The sequence below is a fragment of the Tamandua tetradactyla genome, chromosome 5 (assembly GCF_023851605.1).
Source record: "Tamandua tetradactyla isolate mTamTet1 chromosome 5, mTamTet1.pri, whole genome shotgun sequence".
NCBI lineage: Eukaryota > Metazoa > Chordata > Mammalia > Pilosa > Myrmecophagidae > Tamandua > Tamandua tetradactyla.
Window position 1 is genome coordinate 19,714,531 of NC_135331.1, and position 21,862 is coordinate 19,736,392.

At 46.7% G+C, this 21,862-nt stretch overlaps 1 protein-coding gene across 7 annotated transcripts in view; it reads left to right on the forward strand.

Moving 5' to 3' along the window:
* Window positions 1-21,862, forward strand: part of CCDC60 (coiled-coil domain containing 60) — a 208,678-nt gene that overhangs the window by 178,572 nt on the left and 8,244 nt on the right. For 5 of the 7 annotated variants that reach the window (XM_077159974.1, XM_077159970.1, XM_077159971.1 and 2 more), the window contains 6 exons: window positions 4,123-4,207; window positions 6,827-6,895; window positions 9,794-9,856; window positions 10,483-10,605; window positions 18,694-18,825; window positions 20,467-20,656. In XM_077159974.1, coding sequence (XP_077016089.1) covers window positions 4,123-4,207; window positions 6,827-6,895; window positions 9,794-9,856; window positions 10,483-10,605; window positions 18,694-18,825; window positions 20,467-20,656 — 662 coding nt within the window. Of the gene's footprint in view, window positions 1-4,122; window positions 4,208-6,826; window positions 6,896-9,793; window positions 9,857-10,482; window positions 10,606-18,693; window positions 18,826-20,466; window positions 20,657-20,801; window positions 21,801-21,862 lie in introns of those variants that run through there. The other 2 variants (XM_077159972.1, XM_077159976.1) reach the window with 2 other exon arrangements.

Genomic DNA, 21,862 nt, shown 5'->3' on the forward strand with positions numbered 1-21,862 from the left:
AGCTGGTTCACTTCTCAAAAAAAAAAGTTATCTATGTAAATATTAATGTTCTATCCACACTTCTGTGTCTTTTAACTCTATGGACTTTGCTCTTAGAGAAAGAACAGAGAAGTGTACTCAGCCTCAAGACACTTCCTCCATCTAGGAACTTGCATCTGATTCTCCCAGGGGCAGCCGAAGCACTCTGACTTTGCAGAGAGGGGAGGGGCGAGTGGTGCCACCTCTCCAGGCCCCTGAGACACCTCAGATTCTTCCCCATTGGCCCCCCTTCCCTTCCCCACCTAATCCCTCACCTGCTCCCGGTCAAGCTATCTCCCCAAATGCTTTTGAACCTGACACTGCCTGCCCCTATTCCTCTTGCTTTTTGCCTTTGTTTAGAAATAGAAAACTGCAGCACATTGGCCAGATCCCACCACCTCTGCTTTGTTTAGGGCACACAAGGCTGTGTATAAAAAGAAAAAGAAGTGGCATTTTAAGATTAAGAGTTTTCACATAAAAATTCTGAATTGGAAAAGTGACTCTTTGTGGCAGCTGTGGGCCTGCAACAATGCACAGCAGCAATTGGCTGGAGCTGCTCCCTTTTCTGGGGCGAGGGGTACACTCCACTTTTCCACAGTCCCCACCATTCCCTATTACACCCACACATAGCTCCCCAGTGGAAAGGGTGTGGCCATTTATCATCACATGTGCCCTGTTGCTTTACTTTGATGAGCGTAATGATAAAACCAACGCTGAAGAGGAGTCTTGTGTATCACTCATTATTCTAGTTCCTTCGTGTGGATTAATTCATTTATTCCACAGCAGCCTCAGTCACAGGCCCCACCTAGGAAACCACCCCTAGCTCCAAAAGATGTTGCGAAATATGAGCAATAAATGCCTCTCATCACATACACACAAGATCATTGTTCGGTTACTAAGGAAGGAAGAGGGGGAGAGAGGATGTGAGTTCCCTGCAGGCAAGGAAAAATACTGCCATAACCACCGCACCTGGCACACACAAGGTACGGCCATGACTAGTAAATGCATTTCCACCAGAGACCTAGCCCCTGGGAGGGCAAATCTTTCTACTTTAGCCTCCCCACGCCTCTCTTCCATTTATAATTTGACTTCCATCCCATTTGTCACAGCCCTGACAAAATCAGATTAATTTCCCAGCCTTTCATTGCCTTCTAAAACCTCCTCAAATTGATTCTGAATTCATGAATCCTATTCTGAGAGCCGCACCGTTTGACCAAGGTCTCATTTGCAGGGCTGGCTGCTTAATGAAGTCTTTATGGATGCAAATCACTGGGGCCAGCCGGCTGTGGCCTCTCCAAGGACCCGTCCTCTCCCCAAATCAATGGCAGGGGGAGAGTCCAAAGGATCCAAAGCCCAGGTACTGGACTATTCAAGGAAGAACTTACTCAAGTAGCAACTCCAAAAGACAGGCCCATTACCATCTAATGCTCCCCTCTCAGACTTACCCCTGAACAAGAAAACAAGCTGCTCTGTTTTCCTCCCGAAGAGATGAAGAAATTTCCTCCCGAAGAGATGGAAGAAGGAAGTGGGATAGCCCACATTTTGTTTTTCCTTCGGGGAGTAGGAATTGGCATTTGAAAACCCACGCACGACTCTGCTTCCGGGTAGCTTTGGGCAGTAGAGATGGCCCTCTCAGGCCCAAAGCTCTGCTCCACTCCACACGTATCCAACCTTGGCCTGCACACTGGATGAAGCGTGGGGACTGTCCTGCCCAGAGGCGTTCTTGCCAAGCAGAGACCTATCTGGTGCCCTGTGCGAGATGTGGAACTTTAAAGCCGACTCTCTAGCAGGGATGTCCAGGGCGCCAGGTCACCGGAGTCACTCGAGAGTTGACTCCCTAAGGCTGGGGTGTATAGAGATGGGAGCAGGGACAGGAGAGCAGGCGGATGACGGTTCCCAGGAGAAGGGGATCCAGTCCTGGAAGCAGCCACAGCTCCTTCCCGAAAGGCTTCTGGGATGTGTGGCAGCGGAAGAGGAGGGCACGACAAGACAAAAAGTCAGATTCAGGTCAAATGGAGTCATGCCCGCAAATTACTAAGAAAACAAACCACTGAAGAATGAGGGGGCGGAGTGGAAAGTGCCTACAGGTCGCTGTTCATCACAGACGAGACGGTTCCACAGCCACTGACAAAGGGCAGGTGGCCTTACCCAAGCAACCGGTGATTGCACTCAAGATGGCGACAAGGCTGGACATAAATGGCCATGGGGGACACTGGGCAGTAGGGCTCCCTTCCAGGCTTTTGGAAATGGAGCTTGGGTCAACCTCAACCACCGGCCAAGGGATGGAAAGTGTCTCCATCGGCAATGTCATCCTGCATGGAGCCCCCAAATCTAGCTCACAGTCTCCCAAATCTTCCCTCTTACTTCTCCTTCATCATTCACTTACTCGTTTCAGCAAACGAGTGGGTCTCCTATGTGCCAAGCACAGTGCCAGGGGATATTTATAAAGAGACAATTAGATGTGGCCCTGCCCTCAAGAAGCTCACGGACCAGAGGGGAAGCCAGGCAGATGAACAGGCCATTGTCAAACCATGACGTCTGTGGTTGTGATGGGGTAACGAGGACCGTGTGCTGCGGAAATCCACAGCAAGGCACCTGAACCTAGTGGGATGGACGGAGGAAGGAAGAGAAGACTCATTCAGAAACCCAGAGGAGGGAAAGAAGTGTGATGGAACTATCCAAAGCACATGCACCCAACATGGGCCACTCTTCTGTCTCTCCCAAGGCAGTGCAAATGGCCATTTTTTTCCTATCAAAACTGAAACTAAAAATAAAAAATGACAAATACTTAAATTTTACTCACTGATGTCAGCCACAGCCTGTTTGTTCCTTTTGGGATTCATGCCGTGCTAAGACATGTTTAAGACTCCCGCTTCAGTCCTTCAAGTTTCAGTGACCATCTCGTGCCACTGCCTTTTTGGTTCCTGAAATTATTTGAAAACTCTCTCAAAACAAGACTCTCCCTCATTTTTAACTCCTTGCCACGTTGCTGATCCTCCCATCGCTTCCTTCCGTTCCTCCTCTCTGTCTGGGTATCCCCTCCTCTTCTCCCTCTGTGTCCCTTCTGCTCTCTCCTGATTCATAAATCTGGGGAGAGATTCTCCAAGAAATACAGTTACCAAGTAACCAACCTCACCCTGTGATGTGTCAGCCCCACAGACGGTTACAAATTTGCAACAAGGGAGTCCCAAAGCCTGTGGCTTCCTATAAAGCGAGGAGGCTCCACATCAGAAACGGGAGTGGAAAGATGTGGAAGGAGCGAGGCATTTGCAAATCTGTATCCATCTGAAACACTTGCTCTCCCCCTTTTCTAGCAGCATATTGCTTTTGTCATCTATATTTCATTTTCCAGCTGTTAGAAATGTCAGGTTCAAAGCAACGTTTTCTTACACTGTGTAAAAAGCAACAATATTAAGTATGATAGTAAAAGGCAACTAAGGCAATGAAATAAGGTGATGGGGAGTGGAGAGAACCCTGGGGACCTGCAGAGCCTGTCTGCACGCTGCGCTGCAGTCGGCCTGCAGCAGGAAGGACAGCACAATGGGGCCCCAGCTCAGATTTTTTGCTAGGAAACTGGAGGTCTGGGTTTTTATAATGTGAAACCTTCCCGTTTTAAACCATATTTTGTTCAAACTCAAACAAAACACATTTAAGAACTGGACACAGTCTTCGGATACCCGTTTTGGAACTTCAGGACTTTGGGGATCAGGGAGGGCTTCCTGGAGGAGAGGATTCTTTCCCGGAATTGGAAACGGTTCTCTCTGGCTACAGCAGGATTTAAGGTGGAGCAGGGAAGTGAGATGAGGCCGGAGAGAAAAGCGGCAGGCAGATTCTGCAGGGCTTCCTGGGCCAGGTGGAGGAATTGAGGTTTTGCCTGAAGGAGAAATGGAGAGGGAAGGGTTTTGAGCAAGGGAGTGACAGGGCACTACTTGCCAGACGCAACAGGCCGCCCTTCTGGGACCTGATCTAATTGTTCTCCATCTCCCAGACACTCAGAAGCAGAGGCCTGGGGCTCTGGGGGCTCTGGGGGCTCTGGGGCTGGGCCCTGCAATGCTTAGTCCCATCTCGGGGGACCTGACCCATGACTTCTTATGTCCCCATCAGATCTGCAGAAGCTCCTGGAGATGGTTCGGGAAGATGCCCGGAGGACAATCATGATGGAAAACGGGATGCAAGGAAACATGCCCAGGTATGTTCTCTTGACTCCTGGGGTGCATAAAGACTCTCAGAAAAATAGGGATAGCGTGACCAACAGCAGTTACCAACCATGGAACATTTTCTCTCAGCCAAGCGCTGAACTATGTACCCTGCCCAGTGTACCACCTCCCCGATGCCTTACAACAACCCTACGGTACATAGATACTGTTATCTTTATTTTACAAATAAAGAAGTGAGGCACAGAGAGGCTCAGCACGTTGTCCCAGGTCACTCAGCCAGTGGTTGGTAGAGCCACCACCCAAATCTGGATCTCTGTACCAAGACCCATTCCGCAACCCGGGTTCCCAGGCAACTTATGGGCTATGCATTCATTCTTTTAATGAATATTTGTGCACCAGCTATGATTGGTGGAAGTGTTATGACAGGAAAGTTCAGCTGTGTGAGAATAAATAATAGGGGTGCCTGATCTAGCCTAGAATGGGGCTGGGATTGGAGAAGTTTCACCCAAGAAAGAGACCTTCATCTGAGGTTTGGGATGCAGCGTGAGAACGAGGCTGCCTGTTGGTGTGAGCGGGCAGGGAGAAGTCGGGGCGGGCGCAGCCGGCAGCACGTGTGTGAGTATGGTGATAAGACACCGTGACACCTTCAGGGAACCGAAATGCAGCAGAAGGGATGGACAGAAACATAGTGTGCTCTGGGGGTCCTGGAGGCTTCCCCACGGATTCTGGGCTTTATCCCAAGAGCCGCAGAGAGCCTTTGACGTTTCAAGCCGTGAGGGATGTGATGAGTCCATAAAGAGGGCTGTTGGGCTCGGACGTGAGGTGTCCCTCTCCTGGTGAAAAGCCTTGTGCCCGGGACTTCCGATATCCAGAAGCCCCAGAGAGCACGCAGGCTGGAGCCGGAGTTCCCTTCCCAATTGCAGCTCCCTCCGAGTAAGCAAATGACTTGGTGGAAATAAATGAGGCACTGGAAGAGGTTCATCATTGCCTTCGGCCTACTGGGACGCCGGCTCTGACTTATGGGTTATTGTTATTACCATAATTACAGTTCACTGAGCACATTCCCATGCGTCACGCCCGCTTCTGCTTGTTAATGATGAATTCGTCTGCTGCTGCCTCAGTGCGCATAAGGGCTCCGTAGGGCGGCGTCTGGAGGTGCCCTGAGACAACATGAGCCGTAAGGCCCCACCACTGTGCCGGGGTGGTATCATGTTAGAGAAAGACAATGATGGTGAAGTCCCAAGCCATGAGGCTCCTTCCTTTCAAAGCCCTCATGGAATGAGCACTGTCTTTGGAGTCAACAGGTTTTGACCTGTTGTCCTTTGACAAGTCACTTAATCTTCCTCTGAACCTCAGTTTTCAAGTTGACAAAGTCATTGGCTTTGGAGTCAAACGGGGCAATCTCCATTCCCATCACTTTATATGCTGTGTGACATTGAGCAAGTTGCTTCACCTCTCTGAGTCTGATTCCACTTCTGTAAGCTGAGGCTCATGAACAATTTGGCCCAAAGGGTTATGGTGGGAATTAAATGAGATTGTCCTTGTCAAGTACTGTCATTGTTATAGAAATCACCCCTACTTCCTTCAAGGAGACCATTTAACATTTAGCAAGATAATGCACTTAGCATACTTGGAAAGTGACCGACCTGTAGTAAGCACTCAATAAATGGCAGTGGTGAAGGTGGCGAGGGCAGGGTGTCCCGTGGAATCTCTGCAGTCCCCAGCGGGAAGCAGGTAACCTAACCATTACCATCCCCATCTCATAGTGGGGGACACCTGTTTCAAGTCCTCAGAGACAAAACCAGCTAGGAGTTGATTTCCCCAGGACTCTTCATGTGGCCTCTGCGTTCACTTTAATGGTAAAATAACCATGGTTACAGTTAAAGTGTGGGCACCTGTTGCAATTTCCCATTCTCACGCATCCCTCCGAGAAGACCGTCTCCCTAAACTCCCACTAAGGCAGCAGATACTGAAAGCTTCAAGGTGGAGCTGCAGTTAGGAAAAGCTACCAGTTGTCTCCTGCCCCCCCATTTTAGAATCAGATTTCCTCTCCTGCTTTAGATACCACGACTGCTCCCATCGAGGCTGGCTCGATAGAATTCTGGAGGGAGCTTGTAGGAGCCCCTAGAAGCCAATCCATCCATCCCGCAGCCTCGAGGCCAGGCCAGCCTTTACACTCCTTAAAACCCCTGAAGATCAGAATGAGCTGTGGTCCTGGTTAAAAATAAGAAAAATTGTAGACCTTGCCTACACCCACCGAATCAGGACCTCCAGAGAAATCTGTGTCTCTGAGCAAGCCCCTCCAGTGAGCATTATCTCAGGGAGATGTCTGGAAATTCGAAGTTTTTCCACCATGTGCTCGCCGGGCTGCCTGCCGTCAACAGTGGGAGAAGGGGAAGGGTGGTTACCCAGACTCGGGGGGGGGGCCCCACCCAGGCCTAGAGAATCTGAATCTTTGGGAGTGGGGCCCGGGAATCTGTATTCCTAACAAACCCTCCAGGTGATTCTGATGCCCAGTGGGGTCTGAGGGTCCCCCCCGCCCCACCGCCCCGGCTCTAGGACGGGGATCCCCCAGCCTCCCACAGGCACCTCCTGTCCCGGGAACAGCCGTGTGCCCGGTGCCTTGTTAAGAGACTCACCTTGCTTTGCAGCATCCTGACAGTGACTAAACGCAAGAGCAATTCCGCCCTTAAGGAAGGGCAGACCACCCGCAAATCAAGGTAGGAAGGGCGGGAGTCTGCAGCAGCTGGGCTGGAAGTGCCCCAGCGATGTGGAAGTGGGGGTGGGGTGGGGGGGGGTGCTTTGCCCTTCTTCCTTGTGTCCTCTGGCTGGAAACAAGCCCCTTAAAGAGCTGGGGGTTGAATATCCAGAGGCTCCCCCCCCCCGCAAATTATATACCTTATAACTAAAATCAGGAGTGGAGAGGTAGGGTAGGGAGGGAGAGAAAACATCCAGGCCTACCACCTGCCCCGCTCCCCTTTACTTGGATGGTTTGTAGTGGAGAAGGTGGAGATCTGCTCCCAATTTAGTCGTCCATTTAGAATATATTCATTGTTTCCTGCCCCCTACTCCTCACCCCCACCCTATGTGCCAGGAACTGTGTTAGGCTTTGGAGGTTAAGCAGCAAGTTTCTCTCGTGGGTCTCACAATCTAGGCTAGATTCATGACCTTTTTTTGTGCCATGGACCCCTTTGGCAGTCCAAATCAGCTTATGCACTCCTTTCCCAAAAAAAAAAAAAAAAAGTTAAGTGTATATTGTAAAATACAAAGGATTACAAAGAAATCCATAGTAATCCAGATTACTATATTACAACCAAATTTGCATCATGTAAAAAGATTTAACAGCAAGTCACTGTAATTTTGGATTAGCATTGAGTGTAAATGATTTTTCAAACTATCTCCCACATCTGTAATGGGATATGGAAATATCTAAATGGATTTCCATTTTGGTTAAAGTTTGATTAAAATAAAGATGCAGCGTTTTCCCAACCTATTTTCACAGACTCCTTGAATTCTGCCTGTGGACATTAGGTTAAAAGTCACTGGTCTAAAGGGAGAGTCAAATGTTTATGAAAGAATCTCACAGCTAGCCATATGATCATTACTGTGAAAAGTGTCCTAAAGGGGAAGGATAGAGGTCTGGGTGAATGTTTAAAACCAGGAATCTAACCAAGACTTGGTTTGATATTTAAGAACCGAAGAACAATCTAGCTTCTGAGGTTGGAAAGGGAGCGACAGTGTCCCACACAGAGGGAATAGCACGTGCAAAGAGCCTGCAGCAGGAAGAAGCTTAGAGGCACAGAGAAAAAAATCAGTGTGGCCTGAACTCAAGGAGGGCTGAGGGAAGGGGAGGAGAGTGAGGCAAGCAAAAGGGTATTTTGTTGATTATTTATGTTTGTTTATCACCAGCTAACAGCACTACTTCTCTCAACCCCCAACCTCCTCCCTGAGTCGCTGCCAAAGTTCAAGAGATGAAAAGAATCATCTAAAGTAGAAGTTCAGGGCCAGCACCCTCCCTAAAAGACTCAGAGGCAGGGGATGAGGGTGGCTCTTCGTTAGAATCCTAAAACATCACTGGGCCCAACATGCTCCATCAGCCCCCAGGCCCAAGACCTCTAGATGCCATCCCATGAGCTTCTAGAAGAAGCAGCGAAGACCAGGACCTTTCCTGTGGGAGAGGTCTTGGAAATGGCCAGGCCTGCTCACCTAAAGGAGTCTCAGAAGCCATCTGACCCTCTAGAACCGCATGAAGGGGTCAAATCAGTTTCTCCAAGGACTTGGAAGAAACCAGGGGAATGAGGATGGGAAAGAAGGTGCTAGACACTGGAGTTGAAGGTGCAAACCCCTCATGGGGGACCTGGAAGAAAACCACGGGGAGAGATGAGCCCGAGCAGGTGGGCTGCACCCACCTTTTGGAACCTTGGCCAGGCAGAGTCACAGGAGAGAGCAGCCATGCGACCCAATCAGCCCACACCTAGATGGGTTAGGCGGCAGGATGATTAATGATCAATATCTGTGTCCCCCGTGAGGCCCCAGTCCCCATGAAGTTCGGGACTAAGTGTGATTCATCTATCATTCTATCCCCAGCACCTGCCACAGGGTAGGCAACACCAGCAGTTGTTTGTTCAAAGAATGAATGAGCAAATGAGTGACTGTTGTAGTCACAGACCAGTAATTTAAATTTCAGTTTGAGTCCCATGTCTTCTAGGCTTTTGGTATCTTAGAATTTTCCTCCTGAGCACTCTAGCACAATATAACCCAGGCCCCTGGAACGACTGATGAAGCTTCTCTCCTTTCCCCATCCCCACCCAAACAGCATTCAACTCATTTGCTCTCCATAGGGGAAAAACAAAGAGAGGAAGGAAGTTATTGCTGTTTCCTGAAGCTCTCCTCACTGCCAGGCACTTGTATCAAGAGCTTTATGTAATTTAATCCATGCCCTGAGGTGTGAGTGTCGGAATCCCCATTTTACAGATTCAGAAACTGAGGATCCCGAGGGGAGGTGCTTGTTAGTGGCCTGTGAGGTGGTGGTGTCAGGGCCAGGCTCTCCCGAACCCAGATCCGCCTGCCTCCAAGGCAGAGTGAAAAGGGTGATCAGGACAGGGGCCCAGCATGGGGAAGAGAAGCCTCATACGAAGAGACTGTCTGGGGTCAGGGACACCAAAGACAAGGAGACCAGGAGGATTCAACCATCTCTTTAGCAAATCTGCACTCGGGTCACCTCCTTAATTGGAGGTGGAGTGGAAGGTGAGAGCATTCAAAATGAGCTCATCCTGTAGCTGGAGAGATCAATTTTATGTAAACGAAACAGATCCAGAGAAATATCACCCCATGCAGCATGCACAGGCAGAGGTTAAAGCTGAACCAGAATATTCCGAGCAGGCAGGGCATGCTGTGGACTATGAAACATGGGTAGGACGTGCATAGATGGAGAGAAACAAGGAGGATGCTGCAGGCTGGGCGTATGGTAGGAGCCAAGGCCAAGAGGTGGGGCAAAGCACCTGAGTTGTGTGGCTAGTGCCTAGACTGGAGCCACTCCTCTTCATGGCTCTGGAGGAAGCAGCCTTTTCGTGAGAAGCAGATGCCATACAACTCGAAAACGTCTTTTTGTGTTTCAGTGATAGATCCAGCAGTACAAGTGGAGAGAGCCATATGCAGACAGCACAGAAGAAGTCTAAGGGGTAAGCCAGGTGGGCAAGGCGAGGTAGGGGGGCAGGAGGGTCTCTGTCTTCCTAGGAGTGGGGAGATGACCACCCCCAACCAGGCCTCCTGGAGCTGTAAGCCCTGCTGACGGACAGGGGACCCCCAGGGCAGGGATGCTGTGCAAGCAACACAGAGGATGGCAATTAATACCTCTCTGTGCCAAGCACCGCATAAAGCATTCTGCAACCATTATCTTGCTTATTCTTCAAAAAACAGCCCTGTGGGGTGAGCCCATGACCCCATTTTGCAGAGGAGCAAACAATAAGACGTCTTGTCCGGGGCCACACAGCTGAGCCGTGGTGAAGCTGGAATCAAAACTCAGCTCTCCCAGTTCTAACTTGCATTTTTCATCCTCCATGTCCTTATCATTTGCTGAGTTCAAGCAACCAAACTTGTCACTGTGGGACCACTTAATAAGGCCCAAACCACCAGCCTGATGGTGTTGGGAGGATCTGTCCGTCCTCCAGCCAGCCGGGTGCTGAGGGAGTCTCTAGGCAAGGCAGAGCACCCGGCTGGGGGCAGGGAACCCACATGGCAGAGTGCCTTGGGGTCCCGGGAGGTTAAAGTGGGGCGCAGTCCTCCATGCCCTTCTCTGTGTCCGTAGCCGCCCCACCCGCGACCTCAGCCACTGCAAGTCCGGTGTTTGTAACAGCATGAGGGCCAAGTTTTACAGCGTGGCCCAGGAGGCCGGCTTCTGTCTGCAGGACAAGTTGGAAATCCTCATGAAGTAAGAGCACACACAGCCATTCACTCATAACACATGTATGAAACACCTACTCTGGGCCCACAATGTGCCCAGTGCTGGGGATTCATCAAGGAACAAAGTAAGACATGTTCCCTGCCCTCGGGGAGCTTACGGTCTCCTAGAAAAGATGGACAGAAGCCAAAATAACCACACCCAGTAAATATCTAGAGACAACTTATAATCATCATCATGCAGGTAGAGAACAGGGTGCAAGGAGAGGGCAACTATGAGGACCTGATTTAGGTTGAGTAATCCAGGAAGACTGCTCTGAAGAGGTGACTTTAGACTGAGCCCTGAAGGATGGGAAGGAACTGGCTATGTGATAGACATTCCAGGCAGCAGGAAAAGCACATACAGAACCCCAAGGGGGGAAAGGAAGTGGAAAATTTGGAGTGCATGGAGAAGTGATAGGAGAGGCTGCATCATGCACAGCCAAAAATGCCATAATTAGGTTTTGGAACTTAATTTTAACGGCATCTGGAGACTGATGGAAGTTTTTTGTCTTGAACTGCCCCTTTCCCTGCCTATTTCTTTCTTTCTTTTTTTTTTTTATTAATTAAAGAAAAAAAAGAGAAATTAACCCAACATTTAGAAATCATTCCATTCTACATATGCAATCAGTAATTCTTAACATCATCACATAGATGCATGATCATCACTTCTTAGTACATTTGCATCGATTTAGAAGAAGAACTAGCAAAACAACAGAAAAAGATATAAATGTTAATATAGAGAAAAAAATAAAAATAATAATAATAGTACAAAAAAAAGACAAACAAACAGACAGACAAAAAAATAAAAAACCTATAACTCAGATGCAGCTTCATTCAGTGCTTTAACATGATTACTTTACAATTAGGTATTACTATGCTGTCCATTTTTGAGTTTTTGTATCTAGTCCTGTTGCACAGTCTGTATCCAGTCCTGTTGCACAGTCTGTATCCCTCCAGCTCCAATTACCCATTATCTTACCCTGTTTCTAACTCCTGACGGACTCTATTACCAATGACATATTCCAAGTTTATTCTCGAATGTCGGTTCACATCAGTGGGACCATACAGTATTTGTCTTTTAGTTTTTGGCTAGACTCACTCAGCATAATGTTCTCTAGGTCCATCCATGTTATTACATGCTTCATAAGTTTATCCTGTCTTAAAGCTGCATAATATTCCATCGTATGTATATACCACAGTTTGTTTAGCCACTCTTCTGTTGATGGAGATTTCGGCTGTTTCCATCTCTTTGCAATTGTAAATAACGCTGCTATAAACATTGGTGTGCAAATGTCCGTTTGTGTCTTTGCCCTTAAGTCCTTTGAGTAGATACCCAGCAATGGTATTGCTGGGTCGTATGGCAATTCTATATTCAGCTTTTTGAGGAACCGCCAAACTGCCTTCCACAGTGGTTGCACCATTTGACATTCCCACCAACAGTGGATAAGTGTGCCTCTTTCTCCGCATCCTCTCCAGCACTTGTCATTTTGTTTTGGCGATAATGGCCATTCTGGTGGGTGTGAGATGATATCTCATTGTGGTTTTGATTTGCATTTCTCTAATGGCCAGGGACATTGAGCATCTCTTCATGTGCCTTTTGGCCATTTGTATTTCTTCTTCTGATAGGTGTCTGTTCAAGTCCTTTTCCCATTTTGTAATTGGGTTGGCTGTCTTTTTGTTGTTGAGTTGGACAATCTCTTTATAAATTCTGGATACGAGACCTTTATCTGATATGTCATTTCCAAATATTGTCTCCCATTGTGTAGGCTGTCTTTCTACTTTCTTGATGAAGTTCTTTGATGCACAAAAGTGTTTAATTTTGAGGAGCTCCCATTTATTTATTTCCTTCTTCAGTGCTCTTGCTTTAGGTTTAAGGTCCATAAAACCACCTCCAATTGTAAGATTCATAAGATATCTCCCTACATTTTCCTCTAACTGTTTTATGGTCTTAGACCTAATGTTTAGTCTTTGATCCATTTTGAGTTAACTTTTGTATAGGGTATGAGATACGGGTCTTCTTTCATTCTTTTGCATATGGATATCCAGTTCTCTAGGCACCATTTATTGAAGAGACTGTTCTGTCCCAGGTGAGTTGGCTTGACTGCCTTATCAAAGATCAAATGTCCATAGATGAGAGGGTCTATATCTGAGCACTCTATTCGATTCCATTGGTCGATATATCTATCTTTATGCCAATACCATGCTGTTTTGACCACTGTGGCTTCATAATATGCCTTAAAGTCAGGCAGCGCGAGACCTCCAGTTTCGTTTTTTTTCCTCAAGATGTTTTTAGCAATTCGAGGCACCCTGCCCTTCCAGATAAATTTGCTTATTGGTTTTTCTATTTCTGAAAAATAAGTTGTTGGGATTTTGATTGTTATTGCATTGAATCTGTAAATCAATTTTGGTAGGATTGACATCTTAACTATATTTAGTCTTCCAATCCATGAACACGGTATGTCCTTCCATCTATTTAGGTCTTCTGTGATTTCTTTTAACAGTTTTTTGTAGTTTTCTTTATATAGGTTTTTTGTCTCTTTAGTTAAATTTATTCCTAGGTATTTTATTCTTTTAGTTGCAATTGTAAATGGGATTCGTTTCTTGATTTCCCCCTCAGCTTGTTCATTACTAGTGTATAGAAATGCTACAGATTTTTGAATGTTGATCTTGTAACCTGCTACTTTGCTGTACTCATTTATTAGCTCTAGTAGTTTTGTTGTGGATTTTTCCGGGTTTTCGATGTATAGTATCATATCGTCTGCAAACAGTGATAGTTTTACTTCTTCCTTTCCAATTTTGATGCCTTGTATTTCTTTTTCTTGTCTAATTGCTCTGGCTAGAACCTCCAACACAATGTTGAATAACAGTGGTGATAATGGACATCCTTGTCTTGTTCCTGATCTTAGGGGAAAGTTTTCAATTTTTCCCCATTGAGGATGATATTAGCTGTGGGTTTTTCATATATTCCCTCTATCATTTTAAGGAAGTTCCCTTGTATTCCTATCTTTTGAAGTGTTTTCAACAGGAAAGGATGTTGAATCTTGTCAAATGCCTTCTCTGCATCAATTGAGATGATCATGTGATTTTTCTGCTTTGATTTGTTGATATGGTGTATTACATTAATTGATTTTCTTATGTTGGACCATCCTTGCATACCTGGGATGAATCCTACTTGGTCATGATGTATAATTCTTTTAATGTGTTGTTGGATATGATTTGCTAGAATTTTATTGAGGATTTTTGCATCTATATTCATTAGAGAGATTGGTCTGTAGTTTTCTTTTTTTTGTAATATCTTTGCCTGGTTTTGGTATGAGGGTGATGTTGGCTTCATAGAATGAATTAGGTAGTTTTCCCTCCACTTCGATTTTTTTGAAGAGTTTGAGGAGAATTGGTACTAATTCTTTCTGGAATGTTTGATAGAATTCACATGTGAAGCCATCTGGTCCTGGACTTTTCTTTTTAGGAAGCTTTTGAATGACTGATTCGATTTCTTTACTTGTGATTGATTTGTTGAGGTCGTCTATTTCTTCTTGAGTCAAAGTTGGTTGTTCATATCTTTCCAGGAACCCGTCCATTTCATCTACATTGTTGTATTTATTAGCGTAAAGTTGTTCATAGTATCCTGTTATTACCTCCTTTATTTCTGTGAGGTCAGTAGTTATGTCTCCTCTTCCATTTCTGATCTTATTTATTTGCATCCTCTCTCTTCTTCTTTTTGTCAGTCTTGCTAAGGGTCCATCAATCTTATTGATTTTCTCAGAGAACCAACTTCTAGTCTTATTGATTTTCTCTATTGTTTTCATGTTTTCAATTTCATTTATTTCTGCTCTAATCTTTGTTATTTATTTCCTTTTGCTTGCTTTGGGGTTAGTTTGCTGTTCTTTCTCCAGTTCTTCCAAATGGACAGTTAATTCCTGCATTTTTGCCTTTTCTTCTTTTCTGATATAGGCATTTAGGGCAATAAATTTCCCTCTTAGCACTGCCTTTGCTGCGTCTATTGGTTTTGATATGTTGTGTTTTCGTTTTCATTCGCCTCGAGGTATTTACTAATTTCTCTTGCAATTTCTTCTTTGACCCACTCGTTGTTTAAGAGTGTGCTGTTGAGCCTCCACATATTTGTGAATTTTCTGGCACTCTGACTATTATTGATTTCCAACTTCATTCCTTTATGATCCGAGAAAGTGTTGTGTATGATTTCAATCTTTTTAAATTTGTTAAGACTTGCTTTGTGACCCAGCATATGGTCTATCTTTGAGAATGATCCATGAGCACTTGAGAAAAAGGTGTATCCTGCTGTTGTGGGATGTAATGTCCTATAAATGTCTGTTAAGTCTAGCTCATTTATAGTAATATTCAGATTCTCTATTTCTTTATTGATCCTCTGTCTAGATGTTCTGTCCATTGATGAGAGTGTTGAATTGAAGTCTCCAACTATTATGGTATATGTGTCTATTTCCCTTTTCAGTGTTTGCAGTGTATTTGTCACGTATTTTGGGGCATTCTGGTTCGGTGCATAAATATTTATGATTGTTATGTCTTCTTGTTTAATTGTTACTTTTATTAGTAGATAGTGTCCTTCTTTGTCTCTTTTAACTGTTTTACATTTGAAGTCTAATTTGTTGGATATTAGTATAGCTACTCCTGCTCTTTTCTGGTTGTTATTTGCATGAAATATCTTTTCCCAGCCTTTCACTTTCACCCTATGTTTATCTTTGGGTCTAAGATGTGTTTCCTGTAGACAGCATATAGAAGGATCCTGTTTTTTAATCCATTCTGCCATTCTATGTCTTTTGATTGGGTAATTCAGTCCATTAACAATTAGTGTTATTAATGTTTGGATAATATTTTCCTCTACCATTTTGCCTTTTGTATTATATATATCATATCTGACTTTCCTTCTTTCTACACTCTTCTCCATACCTCTCTCTTCTGTCTTTTTGTATCTGACTCTAGTGCTCCCTTTAGTATTTCTTGCAGAGCTGGTCTCTTGGTCACAAATTCTCTCAGTGACTTTTTGTCTGAGAATGTTTTAATTTCCCCCTCATTTTTGAAGGACAATTTTGCTGGATATAGGAGTCTTGGTTGGCAGTTTTTCTCTTTTAGTAACTTAAATATATCATCCCACTATCTTCTAGCTTCCATGGTTTCTGCTGAGAAATCTACACATAGTCTTATTGGGTTTCCCTTGTATGTGATGGATTGTTTTTCTCTTGCTGCTTTCAAGATCCTCTCTTTCTCTTTGACCTCTGACATTCTAACTAGTAAGTGTCTTGGAGAACGCCTATTTGGGTCTATTCTCTTTGGGGTGCGCTGCACTTCTTGGATCTGTAATTTTAGGTCTTTCATGAGAGTTGGGAAATTTTCAGTGATAATTTCTTCCATTAGTTTTTCTCCTCCTTTTCCCTTCTCTTCTCCTTCTGGGACACCCACAACACGTATATTTGTGCGCTTCATATTGTCCTTCAGTTCCCTGATCCCCTGTTCAAATTTTTCCCTTCTTTTCCCGATAGTTTCTGTTTGATTTTGGAATTCAGATGTTCCATCCTCCAAATCACTAATTCTATCTTCTGTCTCTTTAAATCTGTCATTGTAGGTATCCATTGTTTTTTCCATCTTTTCTACTTTATCCTTCACTTCCATAAGTTCTGTGATTTGTTTTTTCAGTTTTTCTATTTCTTCTTTTTGTTCAGCACATGTCTTCTTCATGTCCTCCCTCAATTTATCGATTTCGTTTTTGAAGAGGTTTTCCATTTCTGTTTGTATATTCAGCATTAGTTGTCTCAGCTCCTGTATCTCATTTGAACTATTGGTTTGTTCCTTTGACTGGGCCATATTTTCAATTTTCTGAGCGTGATCCGTTATCTTCTGCTGGCATCTGGGCATTTAGTCAGATTTCCCTGGGTGTGGGACCCAGCAGGTTGCAAGATTTTTCTGTGAAATCTCTGGGTTCTGTTTTTCTTATCCTGCCCAGTAGGTGGAGCTTGTGGTACACGTTTGTCTGCGGGTCCCACCAGTAAAAGGTGCTGTGGGTCCTTTAACTTTGGAAAACTCTCACCGTGGGGGAGGTTCACCAGCCGAAGCGGCTTGGAAGAGTGCCAGCCGGCCCGGGGATCCGAACGCGGGGAGGGTCGCCGGCTGCCGCAGCCCGGGAGCGTGCCTGTCTGAATCTCCTAGGCATCCCGGGGCGCCAAGCGTGGCGGGAGGGCGCCAGCCGCCGCGGCCCGGGAGAGTGCACTGTTCCCAGCCGGACCAGGAAGTCACGTGTCTGGAAGGGACCCCGGTCACCGTTCTCCGTGGCCTGGGGATCTCCGATCCAATTCTCCCAGTTGGTCCGGGGGGCCGCGCGTGGGGGGGTCGCCAGCCGCCACGGCTTGAGGGGACCGCCTGTCCACTTCTCCCAGCTGGCCTGGGAAGAAGGAAGGGAGGGGCACTGGCCGCTTGCCGCCCCGGCCCGGGGAAGCCCGCGCCCCTCGGTGATCTCACCGGAGCGGGTTCTCCCAGCCAGTCAGTCATTCCAGGATGGGGTACGCTGTCTTTTTGATCTCTGTCGTGGCTCCGGGAGCTGTTCTGTATCGTTTCTACTCCCCTAGTAGCTGTTCTGGAGGAGGAACTAAGATCCGCGCGTCTTACTAAGCCGCCATCTTCTCCGGAAGTCTGCGTAGAGGCGAACTCCCCCTGCCTATTTCTTGTCTGCAGAGACCACCCACCCCCAATAAACCTATCCAATCATTCAGTGAAGGTTGCATGGTGAACTTGTGCTTTTTCATCCTTTCAGCATGCATGGACCACCTGCTCTGAGCCAGGGGTTTGGAAATGACTAACACAGGTCCCTGCCCTCCAGGAGCTTCTAGTGTAGTGGGGGAGACAGACAAGTAAACAGGCACTTATCACGCAGGGAGATGAAGGCTGGCATGGGAGTAGCAGAGAGAACAAGAGGGACATAGTAAAGGGATGTCTTCCTGGACCGAGTCAGCAATCAGAAAGGTATTCCTGGAGGAAATAATACGTGCAGTTTAGTAAAGACTGAGGATATTTCCAGGGCATTTACTATATACCAGGCACAGGCCTAAGGGCTTTGCATTTACTTCCTCATTTACTCCTGAAAACAACCCTAGGGTATGGGTGCTATCATTATCCCCATCTTATACATGAGAACAGTGGGGCTCAGAGATGACTCTTAGCGAAAGTCACCCAGTGGCTAAGTAGAACAGGTGGAATTCAAACCCAGAGAATTGCACAGGAGAAGTAGGAGGGAAGGGAGTTCCAAGGAAAAGCAAAATCCCAGAGACTAGAAGGGCCGCAGTGGCCTGGGAAACTGCCAATAGTCAGGGCTGGCTGAGGAAGGATGCTTGCAAGGCAGAGGCCAGATCATAAAAGGTCTCACTGGCCCAGCTATGGAGGGTGAAGTTAAGCTAAAAAAATTTGATCACAAGCCAAAGCATAATATGCTGGGGAGAAAGAGGTGGGAGGGATGGAGGGAGGTGAAACCAGAGAATGTGAGAGAGACCAAGAAAATATGGAGCCTTGGAGAGGAGGTACTCAGAAGACTTCATTCACAGGAAAATCGGGAGCTACTGAAAGTTGTATGCAAGAGAGTAACATGGTTACATTTGTAATATAAGTTCTCCTTGGAGAGAGAGTATAAGTGCACAAAGTTAAAAGGGGAGTGGGGCAGAAGGAGAGCCAGCATTAATTAAGCACCTACTGTGTGCCTGGCACTATACTTGGGACTTTACACACATTATCTCATTTAAGCCTCACCTCTGAGAGGTAGGAACCATCATCACCCCCATTTTACAGGTGAAAAAAATATGTATAAATTCCATCAGAGGTAGGAAGAAAATGGGGACTAAAAAAAAGTGATGGGATCAGCAAGAAAAGTCATTCCAGGACCTTGAAGAAGGCTGTATTAGCTTGTGAAAACCAGATTATAGATTTGAAAGCAGCTGGGAGGGTTAGGAAGAGTCTCATGAGGAAAAAGTTGTTTAAATCAGCTCTCAAAGGGTAGCTGGGATTGTTCAAGGAGAAGGGAATCTGAGTCTTCTCCCTCTTTCTCATTCAACCTGTGATGTAGGCGCCAAGAAGAAAGAGGCCTCCAGAAGTTCCATTCTTTTGTCCTGGTCTCAAATTTTCAAAAGGATATCGCAAAAATGAGACAGCAGGTGTCCGTGGTAAAAGGAGACGCTGAAGAAATCGCAGACCACTGGTAAAGCTCCTGACATTCAGATAACAGGATCCCAGAAGGGTCTGGGTGATCCTTCAAGGCTCAGGCGGGCATCACTGAAAACACTGGCCAGCAGTAGGGTTCCCCAAGAGGCTACATCCAGAGCAAAAGAAGGCAAGAGCCCCTCAGTTTCTGATCCCCAGATAACCCAACCAGCCGTACCCTCCATACCTACCTTCTGTTTGACCCAGGCTTGCAAATAAGGGGGACTAAGTCTCTAGCCTCTTCTGCGGGAAGACGAGGCAAAGCGACCCTAACATTTCAACACGTTCTGAAGTCTGTGGGGGCTTTCACTCCATTCCCCAAGTAACTTCTCGAGGACACCGTACCCCAGCACGGGGATGACAGTGACAACAAAAAGCAAACAGCAGATGTAGCACCCTGAGTGCTGGCCGCAAGTTATTTCTTTTATTGCTAACCAAAAAATCCTGAAGGCTACGAAGGAACCCCATTTTATAAACGAGGCAACTGAGACTCAGTAAGTGGTGAAGTCAGGATTGAAACCCCTGCCTGACCCCAGTCTCCAGGCCCACCCATGACAGAGAATTAGAGTCTGATAAACTGCAATTTCACACACCCTGTCCTGGCAGGGCAGGGAAACCGAGAGCCGGGGATAAGATGAGAAGGTCTAAGAATGCACCCAGAGGCCCATCCACGGTTGTAATAATGCGGGGCAGTGACTCAGAAGCAGACCCTCTGGGCTCCATGTTCTCATGCAGTGTGGCCTGGCCTGGAGCACCGGACGGGCCCCGGTGAAAGAGGGAAAAAGTCTTCTGCAAACCCTCTTCCCTCTTTGGAGGGGACTGGGGAAGAAGGGGAGAGATTCGTACAGACGAACTCACATTAAGGTATTACAATAGCAAATTAATGGTGTCCTCCCGGTGAGATTCAGCCCAAATCTCTAATGGTGGAACGTCTGATGTGGTTATGGGGGGAGGGACTGACACCCCATCCTGGAAGCCACATTAAAAGCAAGTCAACAGGCCAGAGCCTGGTGAGAACGAGGCCGCATTAGAGCTCTTCGTTGGTCCAGTTACTCACTCAGTCTTTCGAGTCTCGTTTATTGAGCTCCTACCGTGAGCTAGGCGGGGGTCTGGCATTCTGGGTACCGGATAACTCAGACGAGGCCCCCAATCTCAAAGACAATTTGTTCCAAATGGGGAGACGTAAATAAACATGTACATGTAAATGTGTATCACCGGTATAATATAAAGCAATATGCACAGATCAATTTCGTATTTGAAATTGTCCACATATGTATCAGAAAGAAAAAAAAAAGCACCAAAAACAGAGAAGAGGAGGGTGGTGAGGGGAGAAACTCCTACCCCCCCAACCTGCCTTTGGCCTGGCCACCTGGAACCACCCCCAGATGAGAACCTACTTTGCTCCCAGCTTTTTTTTTTTTTTTTTACCACCCCTGAAAAGCAAAATCTGTCAGCTCTTTATAATTTAGGATGCAGGAAGCCCGCCCCCCGCCCCCACCCAGATGTGGCCTCCTGCTGCCCTGGACACATCGCCCAAGTTGCAGGAAGACAGAAGGGGGCAGAAGGCCCGAGGTCCCCCAATGCCCTTCCTCCCCTCCAGCAGCTTCCTAACTCATCCTCTCTCCTCTTGCATTTGAAGGTACTTTGATCTGTTGTCCAAACTCCCTGAGGATCTGAAGAACTTCCGCCCTGCCAGGAAGATCCTGGTGAAGCTGCAGAAGTTTGGGGAGAACCTGGACCTGCGGGTCCGGCCCCACGTCCTCCTGAAGGTACTGCAGGATCTGAGGACCTGGGAGCTGTGCTCCCCCGACATTGCCGTGGCTATCGAGGTACCCACCGCTCCCTGCCCCTCCCAGCGCCTCGGGCACGCCTGTCCAGTCATTCCCTCCATATCCAGGTGCTGCTTAAACCCCGGGGGCGCGGTGACCAGGGGATACGAAGGCTGCTGCCTTCATGGGACTCATATTCCAACAGGGGATGGTCTGTCACCGGACCTTGGTCGTTCAGCCCCAGGGAGGATTGCATTCTATGTAAACGGTGCCCCCTGCAATTGTGCAGCTCAGAGGTTCTGGGGAGAAGGATGACACACAAATAAATGGACAGGTGAATAAAATAAATTTTAATAAAATTATAATAAAGGTAGTTATTATAATAAGGAGCCCCCTAAATCTTGCTCCCGAAAGTATGGTCCATGGATCAACAGCATGGGCCTTACCTGGGGGCTTGTTGGAAATTCAAAATCTCAGTCCCCAAGCCATTATCTACATGTTCCAAATGTACATTTTAGCAAGATCCCAGGTGATTTGCATGCAGGGTAAAGTTTGAGGAGCACTGGTTTAAACTGATAGCAGGGACCTCCCTTGACATGGATAACTGGGGAAGGTGCCTTTTAAGTGGAGACCTGAGTGATGAGAAGCTAGAACCACGAAGGGGAGGGGAAAGAGCAGGCCAAGAAGGGAGAACAGAGTGTACAGTCTCCAAAGCAAGGCACAGATTTGATTTGTTGGAGGAACTCAGTGCAGTCAATGAGTTTGGGAAGAAGCAAGCAAGAAGATGTGCGATGCCATCGGGGCTAGAGAGACAAAAGGGCTGGTCCATCCAGGTCTGGGAAGGCCAGATAAAGGATTTGGGTCTTTATCTCAAGAGCTCTGGGAAGCCACTGAAATGTTTTCAGTAGTCACTCCTCATCACCACCCACTCCAGAAATTCCCTGTGCTCCATTCTTGGGGGCATCAAAAGGAATCAGCAGATAGGTGGGAAAAAGGACTCTATTGCCAATATGTTAACTATCGCTAACCTTGTTTTTCTCAGATGACCTATGCGCATGTTTTTTTGGGGGGTGGGGGAAGGCATGGACAGGCATCAGGATTTGAACCCGGGTCTCCGACATGGCAGGCAAGAATTCTGCCACTGAGCCACCATCGTACTGCCCCGTTTGTGCAGTTTAATAGGACTTTCAACGCCTTACCTTAAAGAAATGACTCAAATGGTAGAATTCTCAGGGCCATGACAGGCTTTTGGGTCTCTTGCTATTT